At 43.7% G+C, this 24602-nt stretch overlaps 1 protein-coding gene across 3 annotated transcripts in view; it reads left to right on the top strand.

The window, feature by feature from the left end:
• LOC126419794 (uncharacterized) overlaps positions 1–24602 on the top strand; it is a 66576-nt gene that overhangs the window by 38761 nt on the left and 3213 nt on the right. Inside the window, exon 3 of one of the 3 annotated variants that reach the window (XM_050086979.1) lies at positions 1099–1391. The exons of 1 other annotated variant lie outside the window; for it this stretch is intronic. In XM_050086979.1, coding sequence (XP_049942936.1) covers positions 1099–1236 — 138 coding nt within the window. In that variant the 3' untranslated portion in view covers positions 1237–1391. Of the gene's footprint in view, positions 1–1098; positions 1392–5172; positions 5526–24602 lie in introns of those variants that run through there. One more of the 3 variants, XM_050086980.1, reaches the window with a different exon arrangement.

Below are 24602 nucleotides of genomic sequence, written 5' to 3'. Positions count from 1 at the left end.
AGCACGGACGAGATTATTGTCTTCGCGCTTCGCTCTGAGCGAGCATAAAATGGAGAAGTTTCTTTTAAGCTGCAACTGCTTTCTCCTGCGTCCGCGATACCTGAGCAAGGCCTTGCGACCCCCTAGGGTGTCGCTACCCACAGGTTGAAAAACACAGCTCTAGACCATAGAGCGTAACGAACTTGTGAACGTTAGCTTTTGTGTCACTTTGAAGTTATGATTGTAATGAACCATACTAACTTCGCTCAAGATATGCAGAGACCACGAACAGACCTTTGGTGAAATAGGAATGACAACTTTCTAAACAAAATCAGAAAACATTACTCATTTTTAAATAGGGTAAATAAGTTTGGGGGAATCAATAAAAACTAGAAACTCTTGTATTATGTTGTTGGCTGCAAAATATTATTTAACTATAATTAGAAAGTGTTGCAATGTGTAATAATTTGTATTCTTTATGTATATTTCGTGAACAAAATAAAATGTTGAACAATCATCAAATCCTCTTCCATTCTTTTAGTCATGAATTCTGTTTTACACACGTCACAGATAGTGAGTATGGCACTAGAAGAATTGAAACTACGGCGAGTCTTCAGTATTAGAAGTAACAATGATTCCTTCACAACTGCATTTTTCACGTAAATGGTGATCATCTGGATTCAGATTATTAATACACTCAAGATTTTTCATTGCTTTGGGCACAAACACAGTCTTCCGCCAGAATCACTTTTCACACAGGCGCAGAGTGATTTTGTAAATTCCTAGAGTTAGATTATAGAGAAAAACTTTTGTAGATTTAAAAATGACGAGCTTGAAGCTACAAAGCCATCCTCAAAAGATGTTACTGAAACGTGCCTCCTCTCACTGTTAGTTAATCGGAGTATTAGGCAGTCGATATGTTTCTTAGATGGGTAAAATCTGTGTTTCGACATGTGAGATGTCTAGCTTGTGATGTGCAAGCACAGAAAAAAAAGTCTGAAGTGGTGAATGAAGCAAGTCATTGTCCTCACTTTTAGTACTCCTCATCGCAAAGGAAAGCCAAGCTGAGGAAGATAGAAAAATATTAGTGCAGGCTAAGAAAGTTTCTTCTGATTTCAGAAACTGATGTCGAACCCAGACTTAAGTTCCTGGACGTGTCCATCTGCAGCAAAGAATTGTGTGGAAGTGAGACCGGAAATCCGGAGAGGAAGAAACTGGAACCATTTCAAATGCTTTAAAAATCCACCTTCGTTGTAAGTGAGTGCCACCATTTCTAACTAAGCGGTGAGGTTTCTAGGTTTCACATTTGATAACGTGCTTACCGTAGCCACTTGTCAGAAAAGAGTTGCCACAGGACGATAAATATTTTAAAGTGTGTCAATTACAATCCACAGAAAGCAAGCTTTTCCTTGACAACTCCTTACATTCCGTAAGAGAGTTTCTATTATTGTAATGTTTAAAATGTGGTGGATAGGAATTACTGACATCTGTATATTCAAAAAACCAAAGAAAAAAATAAGTAAATAAACGTATGAGTATTCAGCATTAGCCATATTTACAAATTAATTTTTGATGTGAATGTAAAATGACGCGCTGCACATCATTACGATTTATCGTGAAGAATGATCTATGGACCGTGAAAGTAACTAACTATATCTAGTTAAAATTGTTCGGCTTACTAACACTGTTTTATGTTTCCGTGCTTGTGCACAGAAGATTGTCAGTTCCACAGGGCTTAACACAGAGTCAAACTTTGAACCGTTCATGCCGCCTCAGTTAAAATACAGAAACTAAGTTCACATACACTTTTGATTTACTTAATCCCGTAACTTCAAATTTCCTTTTGATGACTGAAAACCTATTGAGTACTAGCATACTCAAAAGCATTGCATAGCTGAGTGCTTTGAAGCATGCTTCTTGAATGATTTATTTAACGACTGCTTAACAGTGCTTTTAGCAATAGCCACGTGATTTATTTCAGGTCAAGATGCAGCAAAGTGCTTCATTACAGATAGGGTGGCAGAGTGGAACTGAGCTTCGTTATCTTGGTTGCGCAGGCAAGAATTAATATCAAGATCATGACAAAGTCTTGTTCGGCGTATTCAGGGAACAGAGAACAATTAAACATCTCTCTTAGTATAGTTGTTCTGTGTGTCAGTCAGCATGAAATCTTGATAGCTGAAGGGTTATCCGTCACAGTTGCTAGGTCACATTTCCTATTAGATTCAGAACATTGTTTTAGAAAATTCTGTAACATTCTACAATCATAGGGTTGCACAGGACGTTTCATATTCAGAAAGTGGAGCAGTCATATTACGTTCGTATCACACTATACAAGCTACACACATTAGGATCACACAGCAGTCACAATTCGAGGCTTCCAATCTACATTAGGAGTACTACTCTGAAACATTACATAATTAGAGTGTTGCTACATAATTAAAAGTTTGAAGCGCAAGGGTTACAAATATATTATGGTATACAGTCTACACAGGAATTACAATACGAAGTAAAAACCAAGAAGGTTACACAATAAATGTTGTAAGTATAAACACGAAGGTTTGAAGTTCAAGCAGGGAGTTTTCAGCATGCCAGCACCTCTGCGAGCTAAAATCTCAGCGAATCATCGAGCCGAATACTTCACGGATGCACAAGAGGCCCAGTTTTATTTTGGAACTACCGGAGTACGAGAGGATCTGCATTCCAGATTAAGTTTATAAATTGGTTTTTTTTAACATCACTGATCATGTTTCTAAACCAAGTGACAACTTTGACTCAAACTCAGTGTCCATTATCCTAATGGATTCATTGTCTGTGTCTGAGGACGCCATGGTCAGATAAGACATATTGGCAGTACGAAGCATCTTTCCTGAACACACTTCATGTCATACGCGTCATGAACGCAGTGAAGAATCCTCTTCAGAATATACAGCATTCCAATCCTCACCTAAAAAATCAATACGGCCGGTGGTCGTTTCGACTGCGCTTACATCCTACCACCTTCCACTTCCAGCCCCCCGCCTAGCGTTGCTAGGTTACCTTAGCACTGGTATATACTGACGGAAAAAAGAAATCGCAACACCAGGAAGGAGTGCGACATACACGAAACTTGGTAGGCGTGTTTCTACGTTTGAAAGAAGAATTCTATTCAAATTTCGCACCAGTCGCAAATAAGGTTTGCTTTAAATACATGCAGTATCAGTCGTGGGCGATAGTTACGTTTAAGATCGGAAGTGGTGAGTTGATGTTAGTCAAGAATGCCTTTAAGTTGACAAAGATGCCATTATTAACACCTCACAGTTTGAACGAGGTTGTGTAACAGCGCTTCGAGAAGCTGAATGTTCCTTCCGCAATACTGCAGAAAAGACCTGGAAGGAATGTAGCCACTATACGTGACATCCGGCAGCTGCATAACACAATGCATGCATGTTTGCATGCTTGCATTCAACATTCTGCTCTTACAACTGTTATAAATGTACCAGAATCGCACATTTGCAATGGCTTGTTTCGTGCTTACATTAAACTGTGATCTTGTACTGTTAATCAGTTAAATGTGTTACCGAGACACATGTATTCCCGAAATTTCATTACTATACCTTAATTATTTTTTGATGTTGCGGTTTTTTTTCCGTCGGTGTATATGCAGCAAGTTTGGTTGAAATTGATCAAAGCGTTCCAGCGCTATGCTTTACCGGTTACCCCTTCCAAACGCCAGCCACAATCTGTAGGGGTTACGTGTCACAAGGTCTGCTATCTTCCGTTCATCATGCCCCCTACCCCTCAACCCAAAATAATATAGATTCGAAGACAATATCGTTTTAGAACATATTTTCATTTCATGACCTTTACATCGCACCCTCTCCAATAACTTTTAGGGGTGTCTTTCCCCAAAAGCAAGTTTCTGCAGATAGTAAATCACTTATGGAGCAAGTTCCTTTGAAATGCTTAGAGGCGTTTTAGGGTTAAGCTTCCATGTCGCAATTTTCCTGACTCTCCCACACAGATAGGTATGCTACGTATCCTTCAACACTTTGGTAATTCAAATGGTTCAAATGGCTCGGAGCACTGTGGGACTCAACATCTGAAGCCATCAGTCCCCTAGAACTTAGAGCTACTTAAGCCTAACTACGGACATCACACACATCCATGCCAGAGGCAGGATTCGAACATACGACCATAGCGGTCGCGCGGTTCCAGACTGAAGCGCCTAGAACCGCTCGGCCACAATGACCGGTCTTTGGTAATTGTTTACCGTAACAAAGTCATACGTACGTCAAATTTAGAACACACAACTTTTCATTTTTAGTTGTCTTAACATTCTAAATCCTTCAAATAATTTAGTTCGGGCGTTGACGATTGGCGTAACCAAGCACCATCAATATGTTATTGTCAGGGAAAATAATCGTATTTAAGGTGATAATATGGCCGAATAAGCACAGGAGAAGGTAACTGAAAAATACTTCATCGAAATCTAACGGAGTGTACTAAACGTCGGTTTGCGAAAACAACGCATGTTGAAACTTCCTGGCAGGTTAAAACTGTGCGGCGGACCGAGACTCGAACTCGGGACGTTTGCCATTCGCGGACAAGTGCTCAACCAACTTTTTTTTCCTGATCTCATTTTGTTCGTGATTGTTCGTTCTATTTGTTCGTGGCCAACGTGCCATGACGCTTGTTGAAGTTCATCGTCGTTTATTGCAGAGGGCGGATAATCCTCTGACCGAACACTGAGCTACCGTGCCGGCACCGACTGAGCTACCCAAGCACGACTCATGACCCGTCCTCACAGCTTCAATTCTGCCATTACCTCGTCTCCTACCTTCCAAACTTCACAGAATCTCTTCTGCGAAACTTGCAGAATTAGCACTCTTGGAAGACAGGATATTGCGGAGACATGGCTTAGCCACAGCCTGGGGGATGATCCCAGAATAAGATTGTCACTGTGCGCCGGACCGAGACACGTACTCGGGACCCGAGATAGAGTCTCGGTCCGTCGCACAGTCTTAATCTGCCAGGAAGTTCCATATCAGCGCACACTCCGCTGCAGAGTGAAAAATCTCATTCTGGAAACAACGCATGTTGTTCCCGTGAGAAAGCGGAAGGCTGACAGTTTATCTACAGGCTTCCTCTTCAGCCGTAAATAGAAGATGCGTAAGCAGTGGCTACGCCTCGCCAGGCTGTATATTTCATATCGTCAGTGTGTGGAGGGAGCAGTGAACGAAGACGATGGCGTGTGGTCGCTTTCCGACGGCAGGGTTGCTGTTGTGGCTTCTGGTAGCACAAGTGCTGGCGTCTGCAGGCAGCGATATATCCGATTCCATCTACCTGCAGGCTAGAGGCTTCCCGCCCGTGCAGTGCAGCCCGTGGACTGCCGGCGCCTCCGGAGGCGACGGGCCCGGGGTCGACTTCTGGATGCGCGGCGTCGTCTCAAGACAACTTTACGGCTGCCGCCTGGACGCAGACGACGAACTCCGCCGACAGACTTTGGCGGCCAGTCGTAACGGCCGCCTGACATTTCTGCCCGAGTGGAGCGTATTGCTCAACAGGTACGTTTGTATTAGAGATGGGCAAACTCGTTCATCCTTGGGAACTAGTCACTGCTGATCGTTCTTTTTTGGGAACCGTTCATTTTTACTCGTTCACCGTTCATTTGTGCTTGGTATGTGGTTCTTATGAAAAACTGAAAACTAGTAGTGTAGGTGAATGAAGGTTGGAGGGCATCAAGAGGGGGCACTTGCCTCCCCCCTGGAGTATAGAGTTTTTATTCATTACAGAATTCTTACACACTTTTAGAAGCAATTTCTGTGATTCTGCAGAACCTCTCGTTTAGCCAACCGTAGCCTTGTGTGGCTGATCGCAGGGAAATAATATAGGGTGGCGCACGGAAAACCGGCCCCGAGCACAGACTGCTCGCCAATTACGGACGATGTGTTGCCCGTTACGAGCAGATAGAGCAAACAGACAAACATGTTGTTGTGACTTGGCAAGACAGCCAAGTCACTATGAGAGGAAGCCGAAAGGCATGCGGTTAAGCTCACGCAGGCTGGCGCGAGGTCTGGAACAGTTAAGGGAATTAATGGTAGCAAATAAAGTACGTAGTTGATGTAATACTTAACTTTAGTCCATAAGTGGTGTACATCGGTCTGACGATACAGGCATCACAAGTTAAATATCTATTGATAATGGCGCCTTGCTAGGTCGTAGCAAATGACGTAGCTGAAGGCTATGCTAACTATCGTCTCGGCAAATGAGAGCGTATTTGTCAGTGAACCATTGCTATTAACGTCGGCTGTACAACTGGGCGAGTGCTAGGACGTCTCACTAGACCTGCCGTATGGTGGCGCTCGGTCTGCAATCACTGACAGTGGCGACACGCGGTCCGACGTATACTAACGGACCGTGGCCGATTTAAAGGCTACCACCTAGCAAGTGTGGTGTCTGGCGGTGACACCACACATGTAACAATTAGGCAGTGAAGAAATAACAAGCTAATGCAAACAACAATTGCGAAACAATCGATGACGATGTGTAGAGAGCTGGAGAAGAGAACATGAAAATCTCACGCGACGCGCATGGGCTATAGCTCATGTAGTCTTGTAAACCTGTTGGTGGCTGTTTCCCAACTTAAGAGAACACAAGTGTCTTGTGTAAAATTCTTCGTTTCCACTTCCGCTACATAGCTATGCTACGTTGTAAACAACGATCGTTTACACCCTATATATATTTCACGTTGTCTCTGAGTTCGTAGGCGAAGTAGAGACTTTATGGAAGCATAAAATAAAATGTGGTTTTCTCATACTTGCGTCACACGCTTAGTAAAATTTAGGTTTCATGTTGCAGTATTAAAGTTAGTGCAGCAATTGTAATAATAATTAAGTTCGCAGTAATCAAGTGTTTGGTTTGAAAGCTCCTTCTGAACAAATGTTTTTGAGATAGTAAGTAAATACGATTTTATGGCAATCTATGTCTTTTCAAATGGAGAGGCACCGCATTTCCTACTGAGCCAAAATGACCCACAAGTCACTTATTTTTCAAAGAAACCAAACTAGCAGGTAATGCAAACTGGAAACAACCAAACTTAAAAATAATTAGAGCCTTCCTAAATGTAATGTTTTGTATATGAAAGATACACGAAAATCGTTTTATATGAATTTCCTTACACTAAAATTAAGCAAATTATTGAAGGTTAGCTGCTAAATGAAGTCGATGAAACCAAAAAATATATGAATAACAAAAAAAACGTGCCTTGTTATAAGTATGTCTTCTGCTGTTCATCGATATAATGAAGTGAGCTGATATGCTCTTTTGTTACCTGAAAAGACGTACCTATTACAAACAACGTAATTTTTTTGTAATTTACGTAACTATAAAATACTTTTTAATTACTGGTTGTGGACGCTGAATAGCCAGAACCAAGTGCAAGAACAGTTTGGAACACATGTAAAATAGGCGAATGAACCAATAAAAACAGCGTTTTTTTTTAGTTGCATTGAACGAAACGAACAACTGGATACTGAACTAACTAGGGCAGTCGGCAGTGAAACTGAGACAGGTGGTCATGCGAAGAACGACGAGTGCGGCCGAGGGAGACCGAGACTGAGACGAGCACGCGACCGAAGCTGGAACGAGAAGCCGGCCGGAGTGGCCGAGCGGTTCTAGGCGCTACAGTCTGGAACCGCGCGACCGCTACGGTCGCAGGTTCGAATCCTGCCTCGGGCATGGATGTGTGTGATGTCCTTAGGTTAATTAGGTTTAAGTAGTTCTAAGTTTTAGGGGACTGATGACCTCAGAAGTTAAGTCCCATGGTGCTCAGAGCCATTTGAACCATTTGGAACGCGAACTGCCGGAGTGACCGCCGCGACCGAAGTGGTGAACTATGAACCGGTCGTTCCTCGTTCCCAGGAACTATAAGTAGGCCGCCGCGAACGAAGTGAACTACACTCCTGGAAATGGAAAAAAGAACACATTGACACCGGTGTGTCAGACCCACCATACTTGCTCCGGACACTGCGAGAGGGCTGTACAAGCAATGATCACACGCACGGCACAGCGGACACACCAGGAACCGCGGTGTTGGCCGTCGAATGGCGCTAGCTGCGCAGCATTTGTGCACCGCCGCCGTCAGTGTCAGCCAGTTTGCCGTGGCATACGGAGCTCCATCGCAGTCTTTAACACTGGTAACATGCCGCGACAGCGTGGACGTGAACCGTATGTGCAGTTGACGGACTTTGAGCGAGGGCATATAGTGGGCATGCAGGAGGCCGGGTGGACGTACCGCCGAATTGCTCAACACGTGGGGCGTGAGGTCTCCACAGTACATCGATGTTGTCGCCAGTGGTCGGCGGAAGGTGCACGTGCCCGTCGACCTGGGACCGGACCGCAGCGACGCACGGATGCACGCCAAAACCGTAGGATCCTACGCAGTGCCGTAGGGGACCGCACCGCCACTTCCCAGCAAATTAGGGACACTGTTGCTCCTGGGGTATCGGCGAGGACCATTCGCAACCGTCTCCATGAAGCTGGGCTACGGTCCCGCACACCGTTAGGCCGTCTTCCGCTCACGCCCCAACATCGTGCAGCCCGCCTCCAGTGGTGTCGCGACAGGCGTGAATGGAGGGACGAATGGAGACGTGTCGTCTTCAGCGATGAGAGTCGCTTCTGCCTTGGTGCCAATGATGGTCGTATGCGTGTTTGGCGCCGTGCAGGTGAGCGCCACAATCAGGACTGCATACGACCGAGGCACACAGGGCCAACACCCGGCATCATGGTGTGGGGAGCGATCTCCTACACTGGCCGTACACCACTGGTGATCGTCGAGGGGACACTGAATAGTGCACGGTACATCCAAACCGTCATCGAACCCATCGTTCTACCATTACTAGACCGGCAAGGGAACTTGCTGTTCCAACAGGACAATGCACGTCCGCATGTATCCCGTGCCACCCAACATGCTCTAGAAGGTGTAAGTCAACTACCCTGGCCAGCAAGATCTCCGGATCTGTCCGCCATTGAGCATGTTTGGGACTGGATGAAGCGTCGTCTCACGCGGTCTGCACGACCAGCACGAACGCTGGTCCAACTGAGGCGCCAGGTGGAAATGGCATGGCAAGCCGTTCCACAGGACTACATCCAGCATCTCTACGATCGTCTCCATGGGAGAATAGCAGCCTGCATTGCTGCGAAAGGTGGATATACACTGTACTAGTGCCGACATTGTGCATGCTCTGTTGCCTGTGTCTATGTGCCTGTGGTTCTGTCAGTGTGATCATGTGATGTATCTGACCCCAGGAATGTGTCAATAAAGTTTCCCCTTCCTGGGACAATGAATTCACGGTGTTCTTATTTCAATTTCCAGGAGTGTATGAACCGATCGTTACTTGGAATTCGTTCTTCGGTCCTTTCGTTCATCTTGGTGAACCGTTCCTTTGCACCCGTTCGTTCGCGAACTACCCATCTTTAGTTTGTATTCCACATACCAGATTTTAATTTTTCTCCTTCTTCGTTTTCCTTCGCTTTCTGAAACGGAATCGAAGTTCATGAGGAATAGAAAGAGACTTTATGATTTGCCAGTCTCATTACAGTTCTGCCAGAGACGTCAAAGAACTAGGAATGGTAACTGAACGGAATAGATAGTGCCTTGAAAAAAGAAAGTTGTGATATAAGCACGCAGGAAAGGAAAACAAACAAAATTGAATGTTGTTCTTCAGTCCGATCACTGGTTTGATGCAACTCTTCATGATTTCCTGTCAGAGAGGTCACAGTTCGTAGTAATTGATGGAAAGTCATCGAGTAAAACATAAGTGATTTCGGACGTTCCCCAAGGTAGTGTTATAGGCCCTTTGCTGTTCCTTATCTATATTAACGATTTTGTAGATTGAGCAGCCGTCGTTTTCAGATGACACTGTCGTTTATCGATTAATAAAGTCATCAGGAGGCCAAAACAAACTGCAAAACGATTTAGAAGAAATATCGGAATGGTGCGAAAAGTGGCAGTTGATCCTAAATAACGAGAAGTGTGAGGTCATCAACATGAGTGCTAAAAGGAGTCCGTTAAACTTCGGTTACACGATAAATCAGTCTAATCTAAAGGCCGTAAATTCAACTACATACCTAGGTGTTATAATTACGAACAACTTGAATTGGAAGGAACAAATAGAAAATGTTGTGGGGAAGGCTAACCAAATGTCCAAATGTGTGTGAAATCTTATGGGACTTAACTGCTAAGGTCATCAGTCCCTAAGCTTACACACTACTTAACTTAAATTATCCTAAGGACAAACAACACACCCATGCCCGAAGGAGGACGCTAACCTCCGCCGGGACCAGCCGCACAGTTCATGACTGCAGAGGAAGGCTAACCAAAGACTGCGTTTTATTGGCAGCACAGTTTGAAAATGTAACAGATATACTAAAGAGACTGCCTACACAACGCGTGTCCGTCCTCATCTAGAATATTGGTGCGTGGTGTGGGATCCTTACCAGATTCAAAAATGGTTCAAATGGCTCTGAGTACTATGGGACTTAACTTCTGTGGTCATCAGTCCCCTAGAACTTAGAACTACTTAAACCTAACTAACCTAAGGACATCACACACATCCATGCCCGAGGCAGGATTCGAACCTGCGACCGTAGCAGTCCCGCGGTTCCGGACTGCGCGCCTAGAACCACTAGACCACCGCGGCCGGCCTTACCAGGTAGGACTGACGGAGTACATCGAAAAAGTTCAAAGAAAGGCAGCACGTTTTGTATTATCGCGAAATATGGGAGAGAGTGTCACAGAAATGATACAGGATTTGCGTTGGACATCATTAAAAGAAAGGCGTTTTTCATTGCGACGGAATCTTCTCACGAAATTCCAATCACCAACTTTCTCCCCCGAATGCGACCGCCCCCGATAGCTGAGTGGTAAAAAAAAAAAAAAAAAAAAAAAAAAAAAAAAAAAAAAAAAAAAAAAAAAAAAAAAAAAAAATAGGTGTCAGCGCGAAAGAATGTCAATCCTAAGGCCTGGGTTCGATTCCCGGCTGGGCCGGAGATTTTCTCCGCTCAGGGACTGGGTGTCGCGTTGTCCTAATCATCATCATTTCATCCCCATCGACCCTCAAGTCGCCGAAGTGGCGTCAAACCGAAAGACTTGCACCAGGCGAACTGTCTATCCGACGGGAGGCCCTAGTTACGCGACATTTTTTTTATTCCTCATAATGCGAAAATATTTTGTTGACACCGACCTACATAGGGAGGAACAATCACCAAGATAAAATAAGGGAAATCAGAACTAGTACGGTAAGATATAGGTGTTCATTCTTTCCGCGCGCTATACGAGATTGGAATAATAGAGAATTATGAAGGTGGTTCGAAGAACCCTCTGCCAGGCACTTAAATGTGATTTGCAGAGTATCCATGTAGATGCAGATGTAGACACTTTAGACTGTGCAGGACTGTTCATCTCCAAATAACTACTGCAACCTACATCCATTTGATCGCGGGTACTGTATTTGTTTCTTGGCCTTCCTCTACAATTTTCACCAGCCACACTTTTCTTCAGTACCAAATGGATGAATGTCTCCCATCAACCAATTCCTACTTTTAGTCAAGTAGTTCCACTAATTTCTTTTCGCTGCAGTTCTGTTCAGTACCTCCTCATTAGTTACGTGATCTACCCATCAAATATTCTGCATTCTTCTCTGGCATTCATTTAAAAAATTTCTATTCTCTTCTTGTCTAAACTGGTTATCGCCCTTGTTTCTCTTCCATAAAAGGCTATACACCAGAAAACATTTCCCAACCAATGAATTCATATTCGATGTTAACAAATTTCATTTCTTTGTAAGATTTACACTTTACATTTTTTATATACTTCCTGCTTCGGCTACTATCCGTTACTTTATCGCGTAATTAAAAGATGTTCAAATGTGTGTGAATTCGTAAGGAACCAAACTGCTGAGGTCATCGGTCCCTAGACTTACTCCGGCGGGAGGGGCCGCGCAGTCCGCGACATGGCGCCTCAAACCGCACAGCCACTCCGCGCGGCATCGCCTACATCGCAAAACTCATCTCTGCTTTCAGTGTCTCACTTCCTAACCTAATTCCCTCAGCGTCGTCTCATTTAATTCAGTAACATTTCATTACGATTTTTTCGATTTTTTTGATGTTCACGTTACATCTTCCCTTCAAGAGATTATCTACTCCGTTGCCGCGCGGAATTAGCCGAGCTGTTTACAGTATCATGATGGTCGCATCCGTGTTTGGCGACATCGCGGTGAACGCACGTTGGAAGCGTGTATTCGTCATCGCCATACTGGCGTATCACCCGGCGTGATGGTATGGGGTGCCATTGGTTACACGTCTCGGTCACCTCTTGCTCGCATTGACGGCACTTTGAACAGTGGACGTTACATTTCAGATGTGTTACGACCCGTGGCTCTACCCTTCATTCGATCCCTGCGAAACCCTACATTTCAGCAGGATAATGCACGACCGCCGCATGTTATAGGTCCTGTACGTGCCTTTCTGGATACAGAAAATGTTTGACTGCTGCCCTGGCCAGCATATTCTCCAGATCTCTCACCAATTGAAAACGTCTGGTCAATGGTGGCCGAGCAACTGGCTCGTCACAATACGCCAGTCACTACTCTTGATGAACTGTGGTATCGTGTTGAACCTGCATGGGGAGCTGTACCTGTACACGCCATCCAAGCTCTGTTTGACTCAATGTCCAGGCGTATGAAGGCCGCTATTACGGCCACAGGTGGTTGTTCTGGGTACTGATTTCTCAGGATCTATGCACCCAAACTGCGTGAAAATGTAATCACATGGATAGGAGGGATTAGCCGAGCGGTCTGAGGCGCTGCAGTCATGGACTGTGTGGCTGATCCCGGCGGAGGCTCGAGTCCTCCCTCGGGCATGGGTGTGTGTGTTTGTCCTTAGGATACTTTAGGTTAAGAAGTGTGTAAGCTTAGGGATTAATGACCTTAGCGGTTAAGTCCGATAAGATTTCACACTCACATTTTCTATTCTGTTCAGCTGCTCTTCCTTCTCCAAATTTTCCTTTGGTTTACTTTACTGTTGCTCAACATACAGACTGAATAGCGTCGGGGATAGTCTACAGCCTTGTCTCACTCTCTTCTCAAACAGTAATTCCCTTCACGCCTTCCACTATAACGATTGCTCTCAAATTTTTATACAAGTTGTAAAGAACTTTTTATTTTCTCGAATTCAATCAGGGCATGTCTTCCTTTGCGACGTAGAAGTTTGAAATTTGGGCCAAATGTGCCTACGACGTTCTTCTGCAATTTTGTACAAGTGTGGCGCCCTGCAACATCACCCTTGGGATCGACATCGCTTCAAACAGCAAGGCACCGACACATGGCCAAAAACGGCCAGCTCTCAGAAATTAATGTGACATGTAGGGTGGGTTCATGATGTCACATTGGCACCATATTTCACCACCATTCTGCCCAGCGCCACGGTGGACTTGTCACAAGATGGAGAGATCGTCACAGCCTCCCTTACCCACATTTTGTCGCAATGCCCGGCTTTGAAATCAAGCTGTTTTCCAACGAAAAGGCCTCATGGGGGCGCAAGGGGGGGGGGGACATAGGGAGTCAATGAAACCACCCCTTTTCTTGGGACGTTGAATTCCACACATTTCGCTGTCGAAAACGGCAGTTCACAATCAGATGAGCAACACGACGACGGTCTTGCCAACCTTTGACACCGCTCACATCCTCTATGTTGGCCGCCTGGGAAATGTAGTCTCTGGTCATCAGTTAATGGTGTCACAATAAGTCACTTCATAGTGTTAAGCCCTCAGATTAATTTAATGCAGTCGTTTCGACGGCTGAAACTGCGATTATGAGAAAAGGTTTATAAGACTAATGAGGCAAGAAACGACCGCAAAAGGAGTTTTGGAAAGCGCTGTGTTAAATATGGCACAAACACTGGCAACGAATGTGAAAGAAAAACCTCAAGGAATGGAAGTGCGTGTTGGAGAAGGTGTTGCAAAATTACAATACTGGACACAGTGGAAAATGAAAACCGCAAGCAAACCATAGATATACAGGGTGACACAGAATAACGGGAATGTTTCAAATGAGTAGTGGGAGCATGGGCCAGTGGCAGCACTGCAGGCCCGTGACAGCGAGTAAACAGTGCGCCATTTCAGTAATCATGGATCAGTGGAACGGACAACAGCGTGCATTAGCCATAAAAATATTTTATAAAAACATTGACAGTTTGGTAGCGGCGCAGAGGGAGTTTCGACGTTTTTATAATTTATGACGTCATGATGTCGTTCCCTCGAAACACGCTACAAAATGTTGGATTGAGGAGACTGGATCTGCGCTCATGAAGAAACCAACAGGACGACCAAGAAGTGTGCGTTGTCCAGTGAACATTGATGTTGTACGCTAGTCTGTCTTACGGAGCCCACGGCGTTCAATTCGTAAGCAAGCAACAGTGTCTGGAATGTCCCAGGAGGGTGTTTACAGTATTCATCTTGATTAAAAATTTCATCCGTACAGATGGTGCAACAATTGAAGGACGACGATTACCTGTTACGATTAGGATTCTGTCAACAAATGATAACAAAAATAAACAATGACGATGAATTTCAAATCAAGTTGTGGATATCAGATGAGGCACATTTTCATCTCACAGGTTATGTGAATAAACAGAACTATCGTTACTAGGCAAACACAAATTCTAATGACGTTCATCAGCGTTCTTTACACGATAGTTAAGTGACAGTATGGTGTGGTGTTTCATCACATGGGATTATCGGACCATATTTTTTCACAAATTATCAGGGGAACACCATAACTATCAATACCGATCGTTACATGGGGATGTTACGAACTTTCGTTACACCTGTGTTGAACAACTCTCCAAATGTTCAAGAAGCCTGGTTTCAACAGGAGGAAGTCACATCACACACTACGCGGCAATCAAGGGCATATGTGAGGGAACTGTTGGCAACCCTGTGATCTCACGATTCGGTATCATTCCCTGCCTCCCTAGAAAGCCAGATTTACCCGTTTGTGATTTTTTCTTGTGGGGCTACCTCAAGAGCAAAGTCTACACGACTCGACCAACAACCCTGGGTGAGTCAAAACAGAGAATTCCGGATGCAAATCACTGTATTCAAGCTGAGATGTTGCAGCGGTCAGTGAGGAATCTCAACAGCAGATTTCCCGTATGTATTCGTACAGGAGGACACCATCTATAGGTCGTATTTTAAAAAATGATAAATGCCATTAATGTTTCGTAAATGGCTAAATTGTAAGGTTTCAATTAATATGAATGCAAATTCTTTCCTTCATCACTTCTAGTTTTATTGAATTGTGGAAATGTTCCCGTTTTTCTGTGTCATCCTGTATATGTAAGAACAAATACGAAGCTGGAAATATGAAAACAGCCATTCTACTTTTGCAGAACACCTAATAAACTATGGACATGAAGCCTCTAACACGGAACAGAACATGCAGGTTCTTAGGATGAACAATCACGACAGAAAAACCTCAACGTCACACGAAGATTATTAGAAAGATGAACCAGAATAGCTGCTTATAATAACTAATCTTTATTCTGACTGTTATAGCTACTGCCAAGCACGTCTAGAATGATGTGACGTCCACGTTTCGTTGTTAGTGAACTGCTGACGATGTTACGCACTAAATCAATAACAAATACGGATATAGAATATGCCCATGCTAAATGACAAGAAAAAAACCACACGCACACCACGGTACCCCACAAACAAAACATTTTAACATAGACTCTACAACACATACAAAAGACGAACGAAAAACACAATGCGACTGTTGATAATACTACGGACAGTTTAAAAAACAAAAAAGTGAGCTGTGGAAGTCAGATAATAAGTCTAAAAGTGTTCTTAAAAGGCCGAAAATCAAACATCCTGGGTACGTAAAACGTGTTAGTAAATCTTCAAGATGGCACATATGCACTAATAAGACCACAACTCGTAAGCAGATGCAAGTAGTACTTCAAGTTCATGCTACAAAAAGGGTATTCTCTCGCCCGACAACGAAAGAATAATAAACAATTGTAGTGTAGCAACAGATCTGTAACTATTTTACAACGCAGTTATTATAATCTACAAAAACAAACATGTATTACAGATCACTGAAGATGCTTCACAAACAAAAGGAAGCGAAACGCGAATGAAACAAAGAAAACAGCCTTTTATTTAGTTGCATTAGACAGAGCAAATCCCATTAATACAGATGCAACTAAGGAAATACGGAAAACATAAAAAAATGCCTACACGAATAGGTTCAGTATTGGATAGAGAGGAAACCTCTACAATAACGCCACATGAAAGACATTAATGGTAACAGAATACCTCAGAAAGGTGGACATGGAGACCTTCAGGAAGGCAGAAAAGAGATAGATTAGGAAGGACAGGACTCCCATAACTGCAGAGGTCCTGCAGGAAAGTCAGTTGACTGAAGATGTGATGGTGTTCAGTTCGACGTCTCGTCTCCACGCTATTCTGTGTAAGTCTCCCCATCTGATCATAGCCACAGCATCGAACATCCACTTCAAGCTACTTACGGAAATCTTTGGTTCACCCCCTACAATTTTTGCACTGTATCACCACTAAGTTAAGAATCTTTTGAAACACTAGGAAATGTGATACTAACCTATCCCTGTATGTTATTGTGCCATAAATTGATTTTCTCTCTGATTCCATCTAGTATATCTACATTGACTGAACTGGCCTTGTAACACTAACCAAAACGGTCTTGCTGTGCTGGTACTGCAAACGGCTGAAAGCAAGGGGAAACTACAGACGTAATTTTTCCCGAGGGCATGCAGCTTTACTGTGAGATTAAATGATGATGGCGTTCTCTTGGGTAAAATATTCCGAAGGTAAAATAGTCCCCCATTCGGATCTCCGGGCGGGGACCACTCAGGATGACGTCGTTATCAGGAGAAAGAAAACTGGCGTTCTACGAATCGGAGCGCGGAATGTCAGATCCCTTAATCGGGCAGGTAGGTTAGAAAATTTAAAAAGGGAAATGGATAGGTTAAAGTTAGATGTAGTGGTGGCAAGAGGAACAAGGCTTTTGGTCAGGTGAATACAGGGTTCTAAATACAAAATTAAATAGGGGTAATGCAGGAGTAGGTTTAATAATGAATAAAAAAAATAGGAGTACGGATAAGCTACTACAAACAGCATAGTGAACGCATTATTGTGGCCAAGACAGACACGAAGCCCATGACTTCAACAGTAGTACAAGTTTATATGCCAACTATCTCTGCAGATTATTAAGAAATTGATGAAATGTATGATGAGATAAAAGAAATTATTCAGGTAGTGAAGGGAGACAAAAATTTAATAGTCATGGGTGACTGGAATTCGAGAGTAGGAAAAGGAAGAGAAGGAAACATAGTAGGTGAATATGGATTGGGGGTAAGAAATGAAAGAGGAAGCCGTCTGGTAGAATTTTGCACAGAGCATAAATTAATCATAGCTAACACTTGGTTCAAGAATCATGAAAGATGATTGTATGCATGGAAGAACCCTGGAGATACTAAAAGGTATCAGATAAATAATATAATGGTAAGACAGAGATTTAGGAACCAGGTCTTAAATTGTAAGACATTTCCAGGGGCAGATGTGGACTCTGACCACAATCTACTGGTTATGAACTGTAGATTAAAACTGAAGAAACTGCAAAAAGGTGGGAATTTAAGGAGATGGGACCTTGATAAACTGACTAAACCAGAGGTTGTAGAGAGTTTCAGGGAGAGCATAAGGGAACGATTGACAGGAATGGGGGAAAGAAATACAGTAGAAGAAGAATGGGTAGCTCTGAGGGATGAAGTAGTGAAGGCAGCAGACGATCAAGTAGGTAAAAAGACGAGGGCTGGTAGTAATCTTTGGGTAAATGAAGAGATATTGAACTTAATTGATGAGAGGAGAAAATATAAAAATGCAGTAAAAGAAGCAGCGTCTCAAAAATGAGACCGACAGGAAGTGCAAAATGGCTAAACAGGGATGGCTAGAGGACAAATGTAAGTATGTAGAGGCTTATCTCACTAGGGGTAAGATAGATACTGCCTACAGGAAAATTATAGAGAACTTTGGAGAAAAGAGAACCACTTGTATGAATATCAAGAGCTCAGATGGAAACCCAGTTCTAAGCAAAGAAGGGCAAGCAGAAAGGTGGAAGGAGTATATAGAGGGTCTATACAAGGGTGATGTACTTGAGGACAATATAATAGAAATGGAAGAGGATGTAGATGAAGATGAAATGGGAGATACGATACTGCGTGAAGAGTTTGACAGAGCACTGAAAGACCTGAGTCGAAAACGGGCCCCGGGAGTAGACAACAGTCCATTAGAACTACTGACGGCCTTGGGAGAGCCAGTCATGACAAAACTCTACCATCTGGTGAGCTAGATGTATGAGACAGGCGAAATACCCTCAGACTTCAAGAAGAATATAATAATTCAAACCCCAAAGAAAGCAGATGTTGACAGATGTGAAAACTACCGAACTATCAGTTTAATAAGTCACAGCTGCAAAATACTAACGCGAATTCCTTACAGACGAATGGAAAAACTGGTAGAGGTCGACCACGGGGAAGATCAGTTTGGATTCCGTAGAAATGTTGGAACACGTGAGGCAATTCTGACCTTACGACTTATCTTAGAAGAAAGATTAAGGAAAGGCAAACTTACGTTTCTAGCATTTGTAGACTTAGAGAAAGCTTTTGACAATGTTGACTGGAATACTCTCTTTCAAATTCTGAAGGTGGCAGGGGTAAAATACAGGGAGCTAAAGGCTATTTACAGAAACCAGATGGCAGTTATAAGAGTCGAGGGGCATGAAAGGGAAGCAGTGGTTGGAAAGGGAGTGAGACAGGGTTGTAGCCTATCCCCGATGTTATTCAATCCGTATATTGAGAAAGCAGTAAAGGAAACGAAAAATTCGGAGTAGGTATTAAAATCCATGGAGAAGAAATAAAAACTTTGAGGTTCGCCGATGACATTGTAATTCTGTCAGAGACAGCCAAGGACTTGGAAGAGCAGTTGAACGGAATGGACAGTGTCTTAAAAGAAGGATATAAGATGAACATCAACAAAAGCAAAACGAGGATAATGGAATGTAGTCGAATTAAGTCGGGTGATGCTGAGGGAATTAGATTAGGAAATGACACACTTAAAGTAGTAAAGGAGTTTTGCTATTTGGGGAGCAAAATAACTGATCATGGTCGAAGTAGAGAAGATGTAAAATGTAGAATGGCAATGGCAAGGAAAGCGTCTGAAGAAGAGGAATTTGTTAACATCGAGTATATATTTAAGTGTCAGGAAGTCGTTTCTGAAAGTATTTGTATGGAGTGTAGCCATGTATGGAAGTGAAACATGGACGATAAGTAGCTTGGACAAGAAGAGAATAGAAGCTTTTGAAATGTGGTGCTTCAGAAGAATGCTGAAGATTAGATGGGTACTTCACATAACTAATGAGGAGGTATTGAATAGGAGAGAAGAGGAGTTTGTGGCACAACTTGACAAGAAGAAGGGACCGGTTGGTAGGGCATGTTCTGAGGCATCAAGGGATCACAAATTTAGCATTGGAGGGCAGCGTGGAGGGTAAAAACCGTAGAGTAAGACCAAGAGATGAGTACGCTAAGCAGATTCAGAAGGATGTAGGTTGCAGTAAGTACTGGGAAATGAAGAAGCTTGCACAGGATAGAGTAGCATGGAGAGCTGTATCAAACCAGTCTCAGGACTGAAGACCACAACAACAACAACAACATATCTACATTAGTTATCCAACTACCAATGTAAGCTCCAGTATTCTTCTGCAATACACATTTCAAGTTCTTCTATCTCTTCTTGTGTACTCAGTCTATCGTCCATGTTTCGCTTACATATAAGGCTAAACACAATATAAATACTTTCAATAGCTACTTCCTAACACCCTAGTATCTATCCTACATTAACATATTTCTTTTTTCTCCTCTAACTTCTGCTATAATTATTTATTTTTTGCCTAAGTAGCAAAACTCTTCTATTTCTGCCAACATCTGATTTTCTAATCTAGTTCCCTCAGGATTACCTGATTTACATGCACTACATCTCATTATCCTTATTTTACTTTCGTTGGTACTTCTTCTATCAGCTCTTTTCAGGACACTACTCATTCCATTCCTAATGTAACTTTAATTCCCTGGGCCGGCCGATGTGGCCGAGCGGTTCTAGGTGCTTCAGTCTAGAACCGCGAGGCCACTACGGTCGCAGGTTCGAATCCTGCCTCGGCCATGGATGTGTGTGGTGACTTTAGGTTAGTTAGGTTTAAGTAGCTCTAAGTTCTAGGGGACTGATGACCTCAGACGTTTAGTCCCGTAGCACTTAGAGCCATTGTTTTTTAATTCCCTTCCCTACTTCCTCATTGTCAGTTATTAATTCAAAATGGCTCTGAGCACTATGGCACTTGACATCTGAGGTCATCAGTCCCCTATAACTTAGAACTACTTAAACCTAACTAACCTAAGGACATCACACACATCCATGCCCGAGGCAGGATTCGAACCTGCGACCGTAGCGGTCGCGTGGTTCCAGACTGAAGCGCCTAGAACCGCTCGGCCGCACCGGCCGGCAGTTATCAATTACTAATTTTATATTCTGTATAGAGTTAACAAACTTTGCGGCCAACAGAAAGCCTACAGAAAGCCTCGCAACGCGTTTAAAAGTCGCGTGGTGGAAAGGTGTGTATAACTTTGTGGAGTAGCTTTTAGGTGTTCCTTGCGACGTAGGTAGGCAGAGAGAGTGTCAACTCTCTTGCTCGCGCTTCAGTTTACAGACGGACTGCTTTTGTACAGATAAAGAAGCATGGAGACTGGGGCTGCGATATACGGCCAACAATGCTGCTTGGCTCTGTTAACGTGGCAATTCTATAGAACAAAGAAAGTCAGACCCAGATTCACTCACTTCATCTACACTGCAGAACAGAATTAAATGATGAGCCTGCGAAAAACAGACCACAGCTCATAAATTCATGGTTAGTGGTGTCATTGTCAGCAAATTGCACCGCAATTCTGCCCAAGGTTACCGTGGATGTGTCGCACGATGGGAAGGATGTCACACCCTGTCTTATCCACATTTCACCCTTTCTTTTGAAGCGTCAATGAAAATCGACCCCTGTCCTTGTGGCGCTGATTCCCGCACATTTCGCGGTCGAAAACGACAGCTCTCTGTGTGGTGAATAACAGGACGGCGTTCTTGACAAACTTTGACGGTGCTGACATCCACGGACGCTTCACCTAACGAGATTTCAGGACTGCATCCACATTGAAAGTGATTGCACCCCTTTGAAGTGCAGCACAACCGCAATTCCGTGTTCAGACTGGAACCCCTGGAGACCGTTGACATCATTCGACGAAATTTGAACATGATCTGAAGCAGCAAATGGTGGTTATGTTTTCTGTGCCCTCCTCTTTCACGCCCTGCTGTGGAGTGATCACGTAGGAGAGCGACATTCACACGTGCGGTAACGGTCCCTCTAAGACCCCCGACCCCAGTTCGACAATATTCTTAGTGACCGCCACCGGCATTTACCGAGAATTTTAAAAACGTCGATTTACAGACAAAACCTGCCAAGTAACCCTAGACTCCTGCACGTAGACAATTGGTATCGGAGGGACGTCAAGTGGTTGCATGATTCTAGCACTGTTTCTATGTAAAGGCACATCTTTAAAATTTTGCAAAAACAGGCATGATGTCTGATAGAATAGCCGTAATCAGTGATGTGAAAGTTGCTGTGTTTGAACGGGTTACTCCTGCAACCGAAATATCAGATCTGAAGATGGTTCTAGAGGAACCGAAACCGGTCATAAGAATAAACATTTTGCAATCAAGACGGATTATAAGTAACATCTCTAAAAGACTCAAAAAAATGTGAGCTGGTGCCACCGTGGTTGTTGCCGAACTGTGAGGTCTTGGAGGGACCCTTTGCCATTGTATTCCCGTATGTGTCAATGTCGCACCCCTCCCTGATCACGCCACAGAGGGCGGAAACAGGATAACTGCAAAAGCACAAGCATCCTTTGCTGTTACAGATCACGTTCTCATTTAATCGAACGATTTTGAAGCGTCCCTAGTGGCTACAACTTGTACACGAAAGCAAGAACTTCACACGTCACATGAACTTCTGACGTGTGGCCTTCTTTTCGTAGGTGTTAACACTTTTCTGCTGGAAGTGTCTTCGAGCCCGAGACGTCGCACGGTGCAATACTTTTGCACCATTATAGAGGAAGTTTTTAGGCACCTTTGAACCAAATTTCAAACTATACGTCGAAATGAAAGACATTTATGAGGTTTGAGAAGAGTGATTCTTTAATTCTGTTGCGTAGTGTAGTTTGGTCAAGCGATGAAATATCGCAAAACAGCGACATAACTTATACAGGTTTTATATCTTTTTTTAATAAATTGTAGAGCGCAGCAACTAGTCGTCCTTTTTCTGCTGATTTTATTTGGCAAATCCAGATTTCGGCTAGTGCCTAGCCATTCATTATCAATGCGCTATTTTCTGGTCTCGATGCATGTCAGTTCCCTGTTGTGGGCGTCAGTCACAGCTCTTTGAATACTACTGTATAATGGCTAAGCGCTAGTCGAAATCTGGATTTGCCCAGTAAAATCTGCAAAAAAAGGAGGACGACTGATTGCTGCGCTCTACAGTTTAAAAATCATATCACAGGCGCTGAGTGCACCCACTATCAAAATTATACAGATTTTGTTATTTACACCAAATATGCAATTTATTGGCTAACTTGTTTCCTACTTCGCCCATTTTCACAATGCACGTATTTTATATTTAGGATACGTTTGGTGTGGACAGTAAATTTTACGAGGTATGTTCAGAAAGTAAGTCCACTGCGATCATAATTAACTGTGGTTTTTTGAGAGTTGGCAACACTGAATGGTAGGCTGACCAGAGAGAGCATCGTAGGAACACAGTAATACGTAAACTCACGTTGTAGTGTCCAGTTGCGTGAAAGATGAAGTTAGCCAGCCAAGTGCGAGCCACGTACTGCGATCCGTTTTCTACTTGCGAAATTTTTTCGCGAATCAAAACTGTTCACTACGAAGGCGTTACGAACAGAACGAGTGTGTTTCAGTAGTTTAGGGAGTTCAACGGAGGCAGAACAAATGTAAGTGACGAACAGAGGAGTGGAAGATTTTCCATTCTGACTGATGAGATGGTTCAAAATAACGAGGAAACTGTTCGTGAAGACCATCGATTGACAGTGGCATCATTCCAGCTCCGATGTGCCAAAGCTTCAAAACCACAATACTGCCTTTAAAAAAAAAATCGTAAGTTCAGCGGTTTGGCACTGAAAAGGCTACATTTTGGTCCAATTTCTGCCACAGGGGGGGGGGGGGGGGTCATGAATGCACAACAATACTGTGTGCCGGAACGAGACTCGAACTCGGGACCTTTGCCTCTCGCGGGCAAGTGCTCTACCCGCGAGAGGCAAAGGTCCCGAGTTCGAGTCTCGGTCTGGCACACAGTTTTAATCTGTCAGGAAGTTTCATATCAGCGCGCACTCCGCTGCAGAGTAAAAATCTCATTCTTGTAACATCCCCCAGGCTGTGTCTAAGCCATGTCTCCGCAATATCCTTTCTTTCAGGAGTGCTAGTTCTGCAAGTTACGCAGGAGAGATTCTGTAAAGTTTGGAAAGCAGGAGACGAGGTACTGGCAGAAGTAAAGCTGTGAGGACGGGGCGTGAGTCGTGCTTGGGTGCTTGGGTAGCTCAGTTGGTAGAGCACTTGCCCGCAAAAAGCAAAGGTCCCGAGTTCGAGTCACGGTCCGGCACACAGTTTTAATGTGCCAGGAAGTTTCATATCAGCGCACACTCCGCTGCAGAGTGAAAATCTCATTCTGGCAACGAGGAAACTGTTCGTGAAGACCATCGAGTGACAGTGGCATTATTCCGGTTCCCATGTGCCAAAGCTTCAAAACTAAAATTCTGGCTTTAAAAAAAAAATCTTAAGCTTAGCGGTTGGGGACTGAAAACGCATTAGGTTGGCCGAATTTCTACCACAAGGGGATACCATGAATGCACAACAATAGTGTGAGACCCTAAAAAAATTCGAAACCAGCATTCAAAACGTAAGAATGGCAATAATGACGAGAGGATTGTGCTTATTGCCCGACAACGCCCCTCTTCACATCGCCTTAACCATCAAGGTGCTCTTAGACTCGTTTGGTTGGAGTTGTTTTGAACCATCCACGGTATTCCCCTTACTTGGCGCCTTCAGAACGTTATCTTTTCACCTCCCTGGATGAGCACATGAGTGAAATCAAATTTTCAAGCAACGAGCAGGTGCAGAAAGAGGTTATGAAGTGCTGGAAGGTGACGGCGGTAGAGTTCTTTGACGTGACTTGACTTAATTCCTTTGCCCCTGTGGGGGCATAGGGCATCCAGGAGAACTCGCCATCCATCTCTGTCTTTGGCCATTTGCCTCAATTCTGCCCAGGTCTTGCCAACTCTTTTTGCTTCCCCTTCCACTGTCCTCTTCCATCTTCCCCGTGGTCTTCCTCTCTTCCTTGTTTCCTGGGGATTCCATTCCAATACTTTTTCCTCGA

This window comes from Schistocerca serialis, chromosome 9, assembly GCF_023864345.2.
Source record: "Schistocerca serialis cubense isolate TAMUIC-IGC-003099 chromosome 9, iqSchSeri2.2, whole genome shotgun sequence".
Lineage (NCBI taxonomy): Eukaryota > Metazoa > Arthropoda > Insecta > Orthoptera > Acrididae > Schistocerca > Schistocerca serialis.
The sequence above is the reverse complement of the archived record's forward strand: the minus strand, read 5'-3'. Positions and strand labels throughout refer to the sequence as shown.